The sequence below is a fragment of the Lutjanus erythropterus genome, chromosome 8 (assembly GCF_056507025.1).
Source record: "Lutjanus erythropterus isolate fLutEry1 chromosome 8, fLutEry1.hap2, whole genome shotgun sequence".
NCBI classification, from domain to species: Eukaryota; Metazoa; Chordata; class Actinopteri; order Lutjaniformes; family Lutjanidae; genus Lutjanus; species Lutjanus erythropterus.
The window spans coordinates 30,353,483-30,372,132 of NC_139324.1; the positions used below are offsets into that span (position 1 = coordinate 30,353,483).

Genomic DNA, 18,650 nt, shown 5'->3' on the forward strand with positions numbered 1-18,650 from the left:
ACAAAAATACTCTGTTAGAAGTAAACGTTCTTCATTCAAAAGCTTGCTTGAGCAGAAGCACAAAAGTATTTTGAGCAAAATGTACTTCAAGTTTAAAAAGTCACAGTAAAGCTGAAAGTGAAGCCAGTTTAGCTACTTGATAGACTGGTGGCTAATTTCCTTTATAAAAATTATGTTTTACAAAATGAACATATTGTATGTAAAATAATCCGTGAAGAAACTGCAACTGTCAAACAAGTGTGGCAGAGTAAAAAGTTTGAGTAAAAAAAAAAAGAAAAGAAAAATAGCAGAAAATTGGGGTTTTTTTTACATTGAAAGGACGAGTGTGTACAATGTAAAACATTTTGGAGAAACTTGGTGATATCAACAAATAATTTCTCGTTGACTTAACATGAATATATAGGATTTATTAGTGTCAAATTTTTTTTTTTTTTTAATTTTCAGATTTTCAGAACTTATAAACGAATTATGACATGAGATGAGTTGAATAAACGCACTGCTGTGAGTTCACACAACTTATGAAATTAATTTCAAAAGAAAACACGACTTTGAGCTACTTATTTAAGCAAAGCTCAGTCAACTCACATGTTTAAGGCAGTAGGTGAACTTATGGTTTTAAGTTGAATCTGCTTAAAATGATTTGCAGTGCAGGATTTAGTGACATGAGTTTACAAACTGAAACCAGCTGGACACTGCTCACCTCACCCTCCCCTTCAAAGTGCATCAAAAAACTATTTTCAGGTGATTATACGCTGATGAAAACATATATTATACTTATATTCAATTTCTGCAATATTCTCCCAATAAATCACCTAAAACTTACACACTGGACATTTAAGTGCGAGTACTTTAAAATGTATACTTAAGCAAAGTTAATTAACTTCCTCTGTCATTTTAACGACTATAATAAAAAGTAAAAGCAAACTGCCTGTACTGTTTAAATAAAGTTTACCAGGAAAGTGTATCATTATATTACTATATTCAGATCCAGACTTTAGCACCTTTTTATGAAACTGCAAACATTACCCATGTTTGTCATGCTGCAAAATTCAAGGTAGGTGGTCGGAAAACATATTGTTAATGAACCAAAAGCTGGTAATACATTTTAACAAGAGAGCTGTAAGGTATCCAAGCATGTGGCTTGTCGCAGGTGGAGCTCAGCAGGGACCGGCACTTCTCTCCTGAGTTCTCACCCTGAGCACATTAGATTTAATTGGAATCTCCCGCTCTCACCTGATCTGCGGCTTTAACTTCCCCAGCGAAGCCACTTTAACCCTTCGACCCCGCAGGGTTGTGGCAGGGAGCACGACACCAGGAAGAGGGGACGCACTCTCGGCGTAATGACTCAGAATGAATTATGGTCAGTTTATCCGGAGGACGGCTCAGTCTTTCACAGCTGGCTCATATCCGGGGTTCACTCGCGCCAGTGTTTACCGAAGCTCTGAAGCCCCCGACGTCGGGCGACCCCGGACCTCCTTGGCTCCGGCCTCTTACTCATATGATTGAAACTATTAGGCCTCCAGCGCAGGAGAAAGCTCTCCATTTTCATTTCAATTACTGCTGCTGATGATAAAACACAGATCGGGCCATGACATTGGCTGCTTGGCTAATCAGTGGCAATAGATGTTTCCAATTAATTATGCTGGCTGGTTTTTCTACTAGACGGAGTCTGCATCAAAGCAATTATTACTCTTAATTTCATTTTCTAAATATAAGCTTTACGTATATTTGTTGCACAACAGCAATCAGTTAATTGAAGCTATGATGACAGTATTATATAACACAACACAGATCAGGTAATTGATTTTTTATTTACCTACACCGAGTGACAAGAGTCCTTTCATTCAAGCAATATTACACTCAAGCTTACTGCATCACTGTCGTGCTAATAATGACATTAAAGCTCACCCTCGAGTGTAATAATATGATTATACAACAAGTTACCAACAATGATAATCAAAATGTATTCATACTGTGGGACAATTCGCTCTCAAAATAAAAAGCTTTTTGCAAGTGTTAGCACCGTTTCCCTGGAAACACATGGGTGCTGACTAATAACTGGGAAACAATCAGTCAGTAAAACTCCTGTGTACTGAAGCCGAGTTTACTACTCCAGCAAGTAGGCCGGCCCATAGCAACGACCTAGCAACAGACACGATTTGTAGTCCCTGTTGAGTCAGCAGCCAACTTGAGCTAACGTTAATGCTTTCTAGAGATCGTGGGATTTCCCAAACTGAATAAATACCACCCACACAAAAACCAAACTGCTTTGTTAGCTCAGTCTTGCTGTAAATAAGATAAGATCTCCAAAAAAAATTAAGCTAGTAGCACCTGTCAGTCACAGACTCACCCGGCGCAGCTGATCGAGGACGCTGAGCAGAGTTTCCAATAACTCCAAAGCATTGTAAAGTCCAAAAGTCAAAACGTATCGGAAGACGACTTCCCATATTCCAGATTTGTTCACGTTAAACCTTTCAAAGACAACATGTTCACTGTATTAACCCTCTGACCCCGCGGAGCCCCAGAGCACCTGTTCTGTATTTCACTGCAGCACCCAGACACATCCGTCATTTTAAAATCATCCCTAGTGTATTAAAATATGTGAAAACAGTGAGACCTTCCCGGCTCGACGTAGAGTTGGTAGGAGGAAAAACACTACCAACAAGACGCTCGTGGAAAACAACAAAGACAGGGTTGCAAATTGTAAGCACTTTCCTTAATCGATCGTTTAACATTAACAATCAATTAATAAATTAAATTGTGTTTTTTACCCCCCATTAAAGCTTTATTTCCAAAAAAAACATATTGAATATTCAAGAAGTATTAAACACATATGTTTGTATATCATATCAGCAGAGTGTGGTCATAAGAATAATCTTTGTTATATTTCAGATCTTTAGTTGATCGTAGATCGATTCAGTTTTATTTGATCAAACAACCGATTAATCAGTCATCAATTAATCACTATCATCCCCAGACAAAGACAGTTTTTTGAGGATTTATTTCATCACAGCTTCTCACAGCAGTTTTAGTGCTACTTATTGTTTTTTTTTCAGGTGTTTCATTTTTGGAGATACAGTATGTTGAATCAAATTTGGTCTGAAAAGCCACAGATGCCACATATTTGAAGGAAATTGTGTTTTTTTTTTTTTTTTTCAAATAAACAACCTGTGATTGTCAGTTTCTTTCTGTTCATGAGATAGAGCTGTTTGTTTGGGTTGAGTCGGAAAAATCTCATTTGAGTGAAGACTGTCAGTGAACTGCAGGGGTCTAAAGCGTTAAAGGGGAATTTAACAGCACCATGACTTCTATTCATTAAAGAATGTTGATCTAATTATTCTATAAATTGTCCTTGAACAGCTACAAGAAAATGCCTAACAGGAGGTCATGGTCTATACAGGCTCACTGTGGTTTGTGATTTATTTTCAGGAGTAAAAATGTTTCAGAAACATCCGCTCTCTGAGCAGAGTGATATTTTTAGTGATGAGCACGGTGTGATCTGAATATGATCCACATGTCTAGTTGACCAATCAGATTACTTTGTCTGAACTACCTGTAATATATTTGATCATAATTCTTAAGGCTGCTACTTTTGGCCGGAACTTTTTATATTCTATTGATTTTGGACGACCCTGTGGACAAAATCGGTTGTGTTTCCATCGTCATAACCCCAAAATATAACACCAGAAATAAGATTATCTAAATAAAAATCTCCTCCTGTGTCTTTTTAACTGGCTAATGTTAACTTTGTCTGGGAAAATGTAAACACAGGCTCGTTTCAGGTGATTTTACAGCGAATCTGAATGACTATGTAGAAATACCTGATCTTTCCACTGATGGTCTTGTTTGCTTGTGTAGGTCATATAGAGGCATCAGAATTAAATTGAGGCTGCTTCATAATGAGTTTAAATCTCCCTCTAGTAGCTTTAAAAGGTCCATTTATGCACATACATATTTTCTGCCTTTTTTTTCCCCCTAAAACTTTAACACTACACAGACCCAAACACGAACTTCATCTGAAAAACACGGTTGCACAGTTTCAGATACTGAGCGTACAGGAAGGAGATTCATTACTCAAAGCTTCTCCAGTCATATACTGTCTTCACACACACAAAAACACATGAATAAACATTACCAGTTGATCCAGTCTATATGAAACCAACCCCCTGCCACCCACACTTATTTTAAAACGAGCAGATAGCTGGGATATTCTATTTTTTATTCTATAGCAGTGAATCATAGGAAAGCCTTGTAGCAGTATGAAAAAGAGGGGGCTGACAGAAATCTTTGAAAACAATAAAAATCAACGCACGGCGCTATCAACGACAAGAGAGTTTTTGATCTTTTTGCCGTAATTTGTCTCATAATCAAATCATGAGAGGAAATGTGATGCTGTGTTTTATGAACGACACACACCCAGTGGAAAATCAATCAAACATGGAGATTATTAGTTAGTTTAGTAAGCAGAGAACGGCCCGCAGTGATGTGCTCTGTCACCAAGAGAGCGAAATAAACTTTAACTAAATAGTCTCTGAGCAAACAAATACAAGCACTGCAATAAACACCACAATAGTCGTGTTTATCATGAAGGAAACTTTATGCCTATAAATCCTAAAAAACCTTGGCATCTGCTAAAGATGCTAAAAATGACTTATCTGCAGCATTTTGTGATTTTCACTGCAAGTGTAATAATCACACACACACATACCACACATTTGCATGAAAGTCACATCACTTTGAAAAGAGGAAAAAAGGGTTTATGCTGATGATACAGTTTATGAATCATTGCTTTTCATAGCTGATGAGAGAATTTAAAAACACTCTGCAGAGCCTGTGAAGATCTTAACGCTGTGTTTTGCCACCATGTTAGACCCCGAACACTATACAAAAATGTCAGGGACAGACTAATGCACTGACAGGCTTCTTTCTGTTCTGCAGCGAAATGAGCTCCTGCATGAAATAAATCATCAGCTCCTTTTTTCTTTGTTGGTTATTATTTCTTTAATTTGAAAACTGCCTCGTCTTTAATTGCATAAATACACTTTCGTTCCTCACCATACAGGAGCTGCAGCATTCAGACGGGAGTGTTTGTGGTGTATCCTGCACAAATCCAACACTGAAAATCATGAAATGAATTTAGTTGCAATACACTGATTAGCTTCATGGTTGGAGGAACCAAACGTCTGCTGCTGGAAGCTACAGTTTATTTTGGGTTCTCCAGAATCAGCTCAACTAATGAACAGATTGCCTCTGGCTTGGTATTTAAGCCTTTGTGCTGTTGAACAGCATTGCTGGTGTTAATGGGACACTTATCTAAACTTCAAATGTATTTTAAGACTGCATGTAGTAGTTCTGAATCACACGATGAGTCAAAGTCAGGTCATCAGCAGCTCCGTAGTGGTACAGTGATAATGACCCTACAACGCTATAAATATATTGTTATTTCACAACTTGTTTTTCACAGGATTATTGTAATTTTATATATTTAGAAGAGACCTTTTTTTTTCCAGAAGGGACATTTTGACATGTCACGGTCGGAAGATCACAGGTGGAAATAATAAAATTAATGATGGCTGAATTCCATTTAGCTGCTTCAGTTTAAGTGTTGTGCATGCTGGCTTACCGTGGCATCAAGTACGTTCCCATCGACCTGTTTTTATGCACATTTTCAATTCACTCAGGACAAAAAAAACTTGAGTGGAAACACCGAAAATAACTAAATTAAAGTTTTTACTCATGCGTGATGTGGAAAATTTACACAATGGAAACAGACTTAGCAAATAAATCATGACGTACATGTAGTAAGTTACTTAAAGGAGCGATATGTGACGCCCTACCATGCAAAAATGAGTACTGCAATACAGAGAAAACAAAACACTGGAGTTGGAGTTCAGTGTCTGTCTGTCTTACGGCTAAATCCCATCAGGCGTGGCTGCATCGCATTACGGTCGCGTCATGTCAGCCGGAGTTCATTGCAGCCATTCTACACAATGCTAGCAATTACACCAGCTTCCAGATGCCGCATCAATTAGCACAGAGCAGATCGAACAGGCATGAAGTAAGACACAGAAAAGGCAGGGGGAATCTGGTTATTTTTTCAAAATAAAAGACCCGTGCAGGCTCACGATCCTACAGAAAAGAAGCTATTTAATCATGTAGCCTGCTTATCCATACACTGGACACTGCTGGTGGGGCTTGCAGCCGCGCGGAGGACGGATCAGAACCATGGCGCAGACTTGCCGTGCTTGGTGGAATCAACCAGCCATCCAGACTCCATTAACATATCGCTCGACTTAACCATTACAAAGATCTACTCCTTCTTAAAGATTATTAATGATTTCTGACAACTCATAACGCTTACTCATTCAGCGCACATTCTGCATTAATTTGAATTCTAATTAATCAATTAGGATATCTAAAACAGATGTTCTGGACTGGAGTGGAAATTTCATGCTGGCTGGTAGCGCCAGGATTTCAACTTCACTTATCCTTAATCTCTGATGACATATCCTGGTCATTTAAAGATTTCTTTATTCTCCTTTAAACCTGAAGTGACAAACACTGTTGACGTGTGTTTATGACGTGCCTAAAGTTTTCCTGTATCCTGTTCCATCGCCAAAGTTGCTCCCCTGTTCAGCCCCAGCAAACCAATCATTGCTGGTTGACATTAAATGCATCACTGGTACGCCATTATGTGAATCTTACAACAGGCACCAGATTGAAAGCTCAAGTGTACTTAATCAGCAATCAATCAATCACATCAATAGTGTGAACTTGTTTGGCGAGGGTTTTAATGTAACAGACACTCATTTAGATGTAAAAATCAAATGTCCACTAAAGCATCTGCTCCACCGAAGAGACAAAAATGTCAAACGTCAGATCTGCGTGGAGGGATGAGGACACTATAACCTTCAGCAAATTAAACCATGAAACCAACATAAAGGCCATATTTCCATCACATTTCCTACATCGTTTTTCACCATTAGAGGGCTGGACTGGCACTCTTTTAACTACACCATTTCAATCAGACGGATTTGTCCAAGCTGTCATAAACGTACCAGAAAGAAAGATAGTTTCGGGCTGGTAAAGCATCCCGAGCACAGCAAAATATTGGAAAAATAAGAGAATACAGGCGGAGTGCTGGATCTCTGCAGACACACACAAAACACACACTTCTAGTGGATCATGAGATTACTGAAAGGGATTAATACCATGTGCAATATTACTTTGCCTGTCATATGCAATATTAACTTTATTATCATGTACAATGTGCTATTTTTACATTCATTATCTGGTACATACAACTTTTATTACTTCTCAGTGTCACTGCCAATATTACTTTCAATGTAATTACTTTTTCTATTTAACTTACTTATCTTACTTCTGCTGTTATTCTATTAGATACTGTGTCTTTGCATTTACTCCTTATACACTTTATATACTTATATCTGATGTTCTATTGTTGCTGTTCTCATGTTGAAATTTTGGAGCAACTTGGCACAAGAATTTCCTTCGGCATTAATATCCTATTATGTTTGTATAAATTGTTTTATGGATGCATATTTAGCCTTTAACACTACTGAGCCTTCTTCTGCAATCGTTTGGAAAATTAGTGCCACCAGGTTCTGTAATTCTCATTGTTGCAGAAGAAAACAAAACAAAAAGGTTCAAATTTGTGCTTCATTCAAGCATTCGCTACCGTGGCGGCTTCCTGGGACACTTGATTAGAACGGCGCCATCGTTAATGTTATTATTAACACCTGTGCCTTTCTTATTGTGCCCAGACGACACGCCTGCTGTGAAAAACACTTGACCGCACTGGTGTTTTCAATCTGATTAGACCAACAGACAGGTTGAAGTTGGGTGGAGCTATGCAGGAAATTACATCCTGTCACCAAACTTTATTGACCAATAAGAATTATCACATGATAAGTTGTCCCGCCCTAAATGCTGCTACAAAACCAACAGAGGCGTTAAGGAGTTGTCAATCAAGCCCAGTGAAAACACCTGTGTGTAACAGCTTTAAAGGCGTGACATTGTTAGCTGATATCGGCTCATCGTGGATCAAAATTAGTCACATATACAGTAGATTTACAGTAAATACAACTAATTTTAATTTATAGGCTAATAAGCACTTAATCTACATACATTGTGGTGCTTGTGTTGAGGTGGTTGGGATGGATAGTGGGTGTACAAAACGCAGGACACCAGAGATCAGGGTGTCCATGCTTAGTCCTGCTAAAGGTCATGTTGCTAAAGGCAACAAAATCACATTCAGTGAATACGAGGAAAATATTGTGGTTTTCAGTCACATGTTAATGAAGTCAACATTTCGTGTATTTCAAGTCACTTTTGATTTCATGCATTTAACCAAGATCAGGTGCTTTGAGGGTTTTATTATACCATAAAACATTTAATAATGATTTAATTGCAAAAAATAGATTAATAATTTGGAGAAATCAAATTAAATGCAGCGTGAATTAACATTTTGCTGATCACAGTAACTTTCCATTGTGTTGCTAGAACTTATTTGCTGTTGCAAATAAACAGGCCTAGTAAATAAACATAATTCCACATATATGCTTACCACGTAATAATCGTAGAGATAACAGAACAGAAACTGTGATCAGTTTGTCCAGCAGACTGTATCACAGCTGAGCAGATGTTACTGCACTGCGGACTCTGCGAGAGTTAATACTCTTTTAATTCAGCATATTTTTTTGTCCACAATAACAACATTTTAATTTCTCGCGTATAATGTATTTACTGTTATTCGGTATTACACACAAACACCCAATATCAGCTGGGCCGCAGTCATTTCTTGTTATTCACTCTCGCAGTGTTAAAGTCCTCTTTTGTTATCTGAACACCTGTCATGCCTGCAATGCACAAACAACGCAGGAGTAACTCAGCTTGGTGTTATTGTGCTGAGATTCACATCGACAACAAGTAACAAGGGGATGAATTGCTTTCACACTGAGCCTAACATGCATATTTGCTCTGGAGCCAAAGACACTGTAGTGACTGTAAAGACACTCGTTGGAGAGTGATGTGGATTGGTGTTGCTGGTATTGATTGTGAGACATTACACCCGTTAGTGCCGTTAACTCAACTAATACATGTTCTTGTTTGTGCCTTTTTTTTCTTTTCTTCTTTTTTTGCTCCAGCTACTCTGCGTCTCAGGGCAGGCAGTCAGACAGCAGCATGTACAGTACATTAATTGCAACGTGATGTAAAGCCAATTCATCCTCAACGCCTTCCCGCAGCCGCGTTAGCAAACCAACTCGATACCACAAAGCCACAACTGGCATAACTCCAGGAGAAAATATGCTGCTACCAGACATCCTACATGTCTCATTTGGAACGTGCATCACACTGAGGTGGTGATCAAAAACCGCCTTGGGCTCCTATTCAAAAGGAATGACGAACAGCTCATACCTTTTTATACAATGTAGAGGTTGTCAGAGGTTACAGCAATTCTGTGCACCTACGTGCTCTCTTCCAAGATATACACTCCCTTTTTTTTTTTTTCCTTTTCTTGTGCGTAACTTCAGTCAGTCCAAAATATTTCTGTGTGGTCTCAGGGAACAAAAGGTTACTATGTCAAAAAGGGGTTCGCTGTTGTGTCTGTTATTATCTGGTAGGAAGGACAAAGAGCCGGTAATTGTGTAGCTTTATAATGCAGCGGGGAGTGTTGTAACCTGTGTTCCAGACGGTGTTTTTTTTTTTTTACACACATAACAACAACAAAAATCTGAGGAGTTGGACCACTTTCTCACTAGTAAACAACAAGCCTCATAAATATTTCATCTTATTCTTCCTCTGCTGTATCACCTGTTCTGGCCAGCTCTTCATAGTACAGTAACGCCTCCGTGTTGCTTTTTCATATTTCAGACGAGATCCTCCTTAATGCCGGGTGATGTTGTCGAGAAAGGAATTTCATTTCATGTCCGGCGTCACATGTTTGCCTGGTTTATTACAGAAATTGTGTTATGATTCCTATACCATAGGAATAAAGAAAAAAAAAAAAAAAACCCTAAGTTTAGGTGCAGTGCTGCAATCCTGAATACTCAAGGAGAGGTTGCCATGGAAACAGAGTTACATTGGCCAGAAATGAAAGCGTCTGAGGATTTAGACTTTCACTGTACATAAATTTTTAACCATAGATTGTTTCTACATCAGCCTTTTCCACCAACCTCACATGACCACAACAGACGCTCCTCGACGCTTCAGTGAGGTAAAAAGGTGAAGCAAAACAATCCAAAGCAGTTTAATTAAAACTGAGATTATAAATGAGGACGATATGATGAAGCATGCCTCTGTGACAGACACTGTAATACTATAAATGTCTGCTAATATATCAATGATAATTAAATCACATTGCTCCGATGAATATTTTCATACCTTAAAGCCAAAGCAGCCTCAACACAGCAGAAGGTTCAGGTTAATTAGCTGCACGTTATAATTACTCAGAGATTTCGATTTTTACACCATACATTTACTGGTAATTAACAGATAAATAAGAAATAATTCACGAAAATAAAGAACAAACATAGCAAAAAATGTAACTGAGAGAATCAGGTGTTTAAACACTAAGCAGACCAAATGCTGTGGGACATATCTGACACCATATTAGAGCTGCAACTAACGATTATTTTCATTGTCCATTAATCCGTTGATTAGTTTCTCAATTAATCAATTAGTTGTCTGGGCTGTAAAATGTCAGAAAAAGGACAAAAATGTCGATGAGTGTGTGTCAGCCCAAGAGGACGCCCCTCAAAGGTCTCAAATTAGAAAGTAGTAAATAAACCAGACAATATTCACATTTGAGAAGCTAAAATTAAAGAATTTAGACTTTTTTCCTTAGAGAATAATCAATACGATTAAGCGATTGTCAAAATAGTTTGCGATTAATTTAATAATTGATTAATGAAAACAATCCAAACCAGTTTCATTAAAACTGAGATTATAAATGAAGGTGATATGATGACACATGCCTCAGTGACAGCCACTGTAATACTATAAATGCCTGCTAATAAATCAGTGATAATTAAATCACATCGCTACACTGAATATTTTCATACCTTAAAGGGACAGTTCACCCCAAAATCAAAAATACATATTTTTCCTCTTACCTTTAGTGCTTTTGATCCATTTCGATTTGTTTGGTGTGAGTTGCAGAGTTTTGAAGATATCAGCCGTAGAGATGTCTGCCTTCTTTCAAACACAATGAAGCTAAATGGCACTCAGCTTGGTGTTCAAAGCAGCAAAACAAGACATTTGAAAAACTCAACATCAGTGTCTCTTTCCAGGAATCATGACCTGGTCACTCGAGATAATCCACAGGCCTTGTTGTGAACAGCTCTATGGAGGAACTACTTTATCTCTAGTAAAAAGAAAGTAGCTCCGGTAGATTTAAGGGATGTAGCGATACATTGATCTGGATCAAGATACAGACACTGGTGCTGAATTTTTCAGATGCATATTTTTGCCGCTTTGAACACCACAAGTCGAGTGCCGTCTGCTTCCATTATATTCAAAAGAAGGCAGACATCTGTATCTCCAAAACTCTTATAAAAAAAAAAAAGCTAAATCAGCACTACAAAACACTACAGGCCAAACAACAAAATATGTATTTTTGATTTCGGGGTGAACTGTCCCTTTGAAAAAACCAAAGCAGCTTCCACACAGCAGAAGGCAAGTTCAGGTTAATTAGCTGCACGTTATAATTACTCTCATAAAAAAAAAAAAAAAAAAAAAAAAAACTTTGAGATTAGATTTTTACACCACATGTTTACTGGTAATTAACCGAATCAATAAATAATTCACTGAAAGAAAGCAAAAAAAAAAAATGTAATAGAGAGAATCAGACGCTCAAACACTGAGCAGACCAAACGCTGTGGGAAATATCTGACACCATAAACAGACTGTACTGGTACTAACTCCTGGGTGATAGGGCTTATAAATAATATCTTGACAGTTTTATGCAATATATATCTTTTCTCTAAAATACCACATTGTAAATTCCCAAATAGTTACAGAAAATGTCATCACTGTACTGTCATGTAGCCTTTAAAACCAGGAAAGTAGTCTCTTTGAAAGAGTATGAGGTCAGATAATACTGTATGAATGCAGTCCAAAGATATTCCTTGTTTTCATTTATTTTTTACTTCCTTGGTCCTTTTTATAGGTAGCATTTTTTGTGGAAATTATACTATCTTTTGTCTTTTAGATTTTTTACATATTGTGTGTGTCTGCTAATTTGTGGCAGTGTAGCTGTCTTTAATTTTATTATTTCTTTACTTTTATTTTATGCACAAATAAAGAGCTATAAAGAGATACAAAACCAGGAAAAGACAACGCCCGTGTCATATCATAATACAGCAATATCCAAAATCTAATATATCTAGTCTCATATCACAATATCGATGTAATATCGATATATTTCCCAGCCTTACATGAACATCCATGTGCAAAACATCATGAGCTGAAGAATCAGACACACTCAACTGTAAAGACACTTTAATAAAACTGCACTAAAACGATTCTAGGAGCAGAGTATCTTTGCTAATTGCTGTCTGCGGTGTCAGCCTCTCTGCCTCTCTGTCACATCTCCATATGCTGTTTTCTCTGAACCAACCGATCACAACCGTTCCCTCCACAGCACCGGAGGAGCTCCTCTCACCCCACACGCTACATATATCAGCTGTGTCAAATAAACGGTTGAATATAAAATGACCACAGTGGAAGAATTTTACTCGGGGCATTACTCATCTCGTGGAAATGGAATTCCCTAATTCCAGAGGGACCTTAGAAAGCAAATTATTATCCCCTCTGAGAACAGCTGCCACAAGGTAGGTAGGTGCTCCACGGGCACAAAGGCGGGGGAAAAGAATTTGTTTCAGATGAGAAAAAGAAAATGTATGTAGCCTAACAGTGACCTGCCAGCTTCTGAAAGTGTTCAATGCTTATATTTAGCTCAAGACTTGGCTCTACTTCTCCCATAGCTTAAAGGTGTTTTAATGCATAGCTTAATAAATGTTTCACATAAAAGAGCAAGAGGAGCAAAAAATGAGTACTGCAATCCAAATGCTGAGTTAGAGCCATAAACACTACATTAAATAGGGTTAATCTCTAATTAATGTGCAATCTATGGTTGAAGCGAGTTGTTTCTGCCCACCCCTTTCTCCCCAGACTTCAGGAAGCTCAGACAGGCTGCAGGAACACTGCAGGAGTGCAACACGAGTGTAATATTGTAAACTATAACAAACAACGATGAGTCCTACACTGCAAGTTGACAGCTGTCTATAACTGTCAGTTGTCTGTCAATGTAAAGTTAAGCCTGTTAGCCCGCTGCTCTGAAAATACAGACTCTAGAGTTGGACTTCAGGGACTGCCTGCCTTCTACCAACCAAACTCCATTAACATATTGCTCATTTTAACCGTTTTTAAACATCTGCTCCTTCTAAAAGATTATTAATGAGTTCTTACAACTCATAAACATACCCTGACTCATTCAGCAAACATTCTGCATTAATTTTAACTCTAATTAATGTAAAATGGTTGATCAAAAACATTTTTTTTCCAGCCACGGACACCACGGCTGCAGTGCTGTTGTCAAAGAAGCGAATATTTCAACTTAACATGTTCCCTTAATATCTGTCTGACATATCATGGTCATTTTATAGTAAATATATTACAGATTTTTCCTTTAATGCCTTCAACACAAAATCAGTCATCTCTGATGTATAAATTCTAACCACTACTGTTACAAGCTTCTTTGCATTTTTGCCACAGAAACAAAAATCGATAATGCAATCAGGAGCTCAATAGTGAGTTCATTTGGACGTCAGCTGTCAACACCTATGAAAGAGTCAATATTATTCATGAGATTTGTTGCACAAAAAGACCCCCCAGTGCCTCAAAAACGCTGTAAAGACGATGCAACATTCTCAGCTAGTGTATGTTTCGCCTGCAGCCACAACATGCAGTGAAACAGGCTACAGGTAGACCTGTCAGAGTGCGTGTGGTTACTCACCTGTAGTCTCTACTATTCCTTCTAGTATGACCACAATTTCAAACTGCTCTGTTTGCATGGACCTCTGGGAGAGGTCGTAGAAGGGGCTTTTGGTGTCAATCACATGGCAGATCGTGAGTGGTGAGACGAGAAAGAGCTGGTCTGCCCCGGTGCTGAAACCCACGTCCAACTCCAACTGATCCAGCGGAAGAAACTCGCCTTCGGGCGTCTGGCGAGACTAAGGAAGCGTACAGGAAGAGACAGAGACAGAGATGTTTGATGGGAAGGGGGGAAGGAGGAAGAGGGTAAGGCAGACTTTATGTACAGCTTATCAAGAGCCTTTGTGTGAGCTTTTCACACTTTATGTGCAATCAGAGCAACAGCTCATCTGTCTATCAGAAGAATTACTATAATTTTCTTTAATTGCATCTAAAGGGGAATCTGTACAGCAGGGATATCCACCTCAGCATAGGTTTGATGTACTGAGACTTAAAACATATCCTTTCAAAAACAACCGGATAAAATCACCTTGTTTAAACATATTAATATTGTTAAGATGGATATGGCTGCAGCTTAGCTTTGGTATAAGTTACCAAGTTTATAGGCTACTTTTTCCATACTCTGTATTTTTATTCGGACAGGATTAGGGTTAAAAGCACCTTAAGACCTACTTTTATTGTCTGGCTTTTAATTTACTTTAATCTATATTTATTTATTTATTGGATTTTACACTGTCGTTAAACTTAGATCTATTATCTTGGATTTTAAATTTTGGTTAAACTCATTCTTCTATTTCATTCTTGTCTTAATTGCACAACCTCTGTCATGCACATACAGTATATATCCTTAAGCATCTATGTGCGGGTCCTTATATGACTTTTATGTCTTTTTCAGTTTGATGCTAAACTGTTTGCTTTATAAATGAAACAGACTTGAAACTTCAAGCTTAAAAAAATCATATTGCAGTTGTTTTTGACAAATTGCAATATGATTCCTGATTAGTTTTGATTATTTTTGCATCCCAGTTTTCATTTCCACTGAGAAAACAATTAAAATCATCATGATGTTACAAACAAGTTTTCTTACATCTGCAGATTTGCGGCTTCTTTGCTTTTGATGTCGCACTTGGACATATTTTGATAATATTTCAATTAATTGTGCAGCTCTTATTCTTATACTGTATATTAGCATGGTAATAGGTCGATATGCATTTGCATTGTAAAGAGCACTGCTTAAAAGATTTTTATTGTTTGACTATAGACTTTTGTGCAGTCAGGAGTCAGACAGCATGGAAACCCATAGATTATGTTCTCCTAATAAGGAACAGCAGCACAAATACATCAAGCTGTAACACACTGAGGTCATCAAACATATCAATATGTCAATACTTATATCAATACCACATGTTTAAAATGACACAATATCCATTAATTAGAGTATATAAAGTATTACAGCCTTGAAAAAATGATCTAAGAGCTCGTTTGTATTTTTGACATACAGCTTCACTGTATTTATTCACGCATTTCATGCACTTTGTATAAACTATTTGCACTATATTTATTTATTTATGTACTTCATATGAACTACTTGTGCTGTATTTATCTGTCTATGCAGTTTGTGTGCTTTGTATAAACTGTCTGCACTGTATTTACTGGTGTCTTTTGTGTACTCTGTCTACTGGAGTGTGCCTATACACATGTTGATGGGTCTAGCTTTGTAGAGTCCAAGTCAAATTACGCCACGGGGACAAAAAAGTACACATCCATCTACATCTAATCTATTCAAGACTTCAGTTCAGTTCTGTCTCTATTGTCCTGCCTGAAATTTGGCTTGCGGCAAAAGCAGACGGTGTTCAGTGACTTTTTTCTGTACCAGAACTGTTCGACGGTTATTAATTTTTTAAAAAACTAAAAAATTATCCTATTCTTTGTGCCAAGGACTTTTGTTCTTTTTGATGCGGTATCAACAGAGGTATTAAGTATATTTTTTTTATACTAGTATTACATCAAAACTTACAATTCTGGTATCGTGACAACTCTGCTACCTCTTTGTAAGACTTAAAGGGACAGTTCACCCTTTCTTTCTGCAGTAGAACTACTTTAGAATCTACCAGAGCTACTGTCTTTATAATAATAATAATAATAATAATGATTTTGAGCAACCATGTCATGATTTCTGGATTGTTGAATTTTTCAAATTGCTTTTTTTTGTTACTTTGATCACCACAAGCTGAGTGAGAGAGAAGGCAGGCATCTCTATGCCCAAAATGTCACCAAAACTCTGCAACTCACAGGACCAAAAAATCTATATGGATAAATAACACTACAGGCGAGGGAACAAAGTATGTATTTTTGATTGTGGACTGAACTGTCCCTTTAAAACAATTTAAAAATGAGCATATGAACAATATGTTCCTCTCAATGCTTGATGCAGGGACACATTGCTGTTGTGAAGGCCTCTTGGCAAACTTGATGGATTATTTTAGCTCTTATCAGTGGTGCAAAATATGTAGTTTTGTGAATCAGATCAAAGATCTTCTGTGCTATGGCTTGGCCAATGGTCGCTAATAGTTTTAATGTTACTTATGGTGAGTTATTTGCATCATTGTAGTGCAGGATGTGTGGAAATGAGAATAAGGCTTTGTCTATTCATGCACAGTTAGGAGTAGGCTTAAATGTCAGTGTGTAGGCCTTTCTGTATCAGTTTCCTAAAAAAAGAAAACATGATAAACAATGGGCGCAGAGCTAAAATACTGGACGCCTCTCGACTAAAAGTAGCATCACTTACTTTCAGCAATTTGCAGCGGATCTGTGCAGAGACCATATGGCTGTTACGCAGGTTGCCGACCCTGAACATGAGAGTTAGTTTTCCATCTCGCATGGAAATCGCCGCATGTTCACTGAACATCAGAGTCTCGGCCCTTTTCTTGGGCTGAGACATCTTGATAAACATGCAGCCGATCAGAAAGGCATCGACGATCGATCCGAGGATCGACTGGAAAAGAAAGAGAATGATCCCCTCGGGGCATTTGTCTGTGATGTATCTGTAACCATATCCTATAGTGGCCTCGGTCTCTATGAAGAAGAGGAAGGCTGAGGGAAAGTTGTAGACGTTGGCCACACATGGAGTGTACTTGTCATTGTGGGCTTTGTTGAGGTCTCCTCTGATGTACGCGATGAACCACCACATAGAGGCCATGAAGAGCCAAGCGACCGTGTAGGTGAGGATGAAAATAAATAGATTCCAGCGCCATTTCAAATCTACGAGTGTTGTGAATAAGTCTGAGAGGTATCTGCTGGTCTCACCACCCAGGTTCCCATGCTGGACGTTACATCGCCCGTTCTTGTCCACGAACCGCTGCCTCTTCTTCTTTTTCTCTGGGGGAGGCTGATTGAATCCAGACCCGCTAGATGAGGTGGTCACTACCTGATAATCGTCCCCAAATTTCTTTCGAAGTGCAGACATACTACGATGACAGCAGCGGAAGAAATAACAAAGGATTCAATGATTAAAAAAAGAAAAAGTCCGGGGTTGTTAGTTGCTGCAGTCGTCAATGCCCGTGCGCAATGTCTCCTGTTTGGAAATAAGGCGATAAAAGTGCGCTGTCTTCGCCCCAGTTAGTCTTGCACCGTCCTCTTTCGCCACACACCACTGTTGCTACACTCTACAGCCATGAAACATCAATAATGTATGAGTAGTTTACGAACCCCGAAGATAGAAGCCATATGAAAAAGAAAAAAGAGACGCACAGGATAAAGGTATCCAAACGCGCCAGTCGCAGTCCAGGTTTTTACAGGTTTATCAGTTGCTGCGTCGTGGATTACTCATCGCCCGTGAAGGTTGGGGCTATATCGACCTGTTCAAAAATGTACTCACAGAGTAAGTTTTCATGCGAAAGTTCAAAATCCCTCAGCGGCCCATAAAACACCAATATCTCTGCGTAATTAGTCGCTGGAAACGGCTTCCAGGATGAAACGCCTCTGTGCGCGCTTGTGTTGGAGATTATTCGGCTTCCAGTCCTTCCTTTGTGGTCTGTAGACATAGGAGATGAATTGCATCCGAGCATATGACTGTAAAAAATGACGAGCTGGAGGAAGAAGGAGAGAATCACTGTCCCACTGTCGTCATTTTTGGCTGCGCGCATCGACGCTGATTGCCAGGCTCTTTTCGGGTACCTATTCCCCCTCTCTTTCAGACAAATGTCGGCTGGATTCTCATGGTTCAGCGGTAGAGATCCACCAGATGCTCTTTTGGCTGCTTAGATCCTTCTTTCCCTTCGATTTCCATGCGCGGCTCCTGCGCACTTCCAGTGATGCACTCTCTGTTGCCTAGTGGTACTACAAAGACAGACAATTTGGAGGAGGAGGAGGAGGAGGAGGAGGAGGAGGAGGGAAGAAGAGGGTTTGCCTGATTTGACAGTTTTTTTTTTTCCTTCAAGTGATCAAATATGTGAAGCTGCAGCCAAGATGACATGACGACTTTCAAGTAATCACACTGTACGCCACATTTTAGCCTTCAACAAGAGGGTGAACAGGCCTCTGGCTTAATGTAACATTACCAGATTTGTTAACAGAGAGATACATTCTAGCTATGATAACAATGGGAACTGTAAACAACAGTATTTTACACATTT

General features: G+C 38.6%; 1 protein-coding gene across 1 annotated transcript in view; it reads right to left on the bottom strand.

Moving 5' to 3' along the window:
- kcnj3a (potassium inwardly rectifying channel subfamily J member 3a) overlaps nucleotides 1-18,331 on the bottom strand; it is a 44,522-nt gene extending 26,191 nt beyond the window's left edge. The window contains exons 1-2 of the mRNA XM_084725248.1: nucleotides 16,805-18,331; nucleotides 14,039-14,255 (exon numbers count right to left, since the gene is read on the bottom strand). Coding sequence (XP_084581374.1) covers nucleotides 14,039-14,255; nucleotides 16,805-17,482 — 895 coding nt within the window. The 5' untranslated portion in view covers nucleotides 17,483-18,331. The remainder of the gene's footprint in view (nucleotides 1-14,038; nucleotides 14,256-16,804) is intronic.
- Between the last annotated feature and the right edge of the window lie 319 nt (nucleotides 18,332-18,650).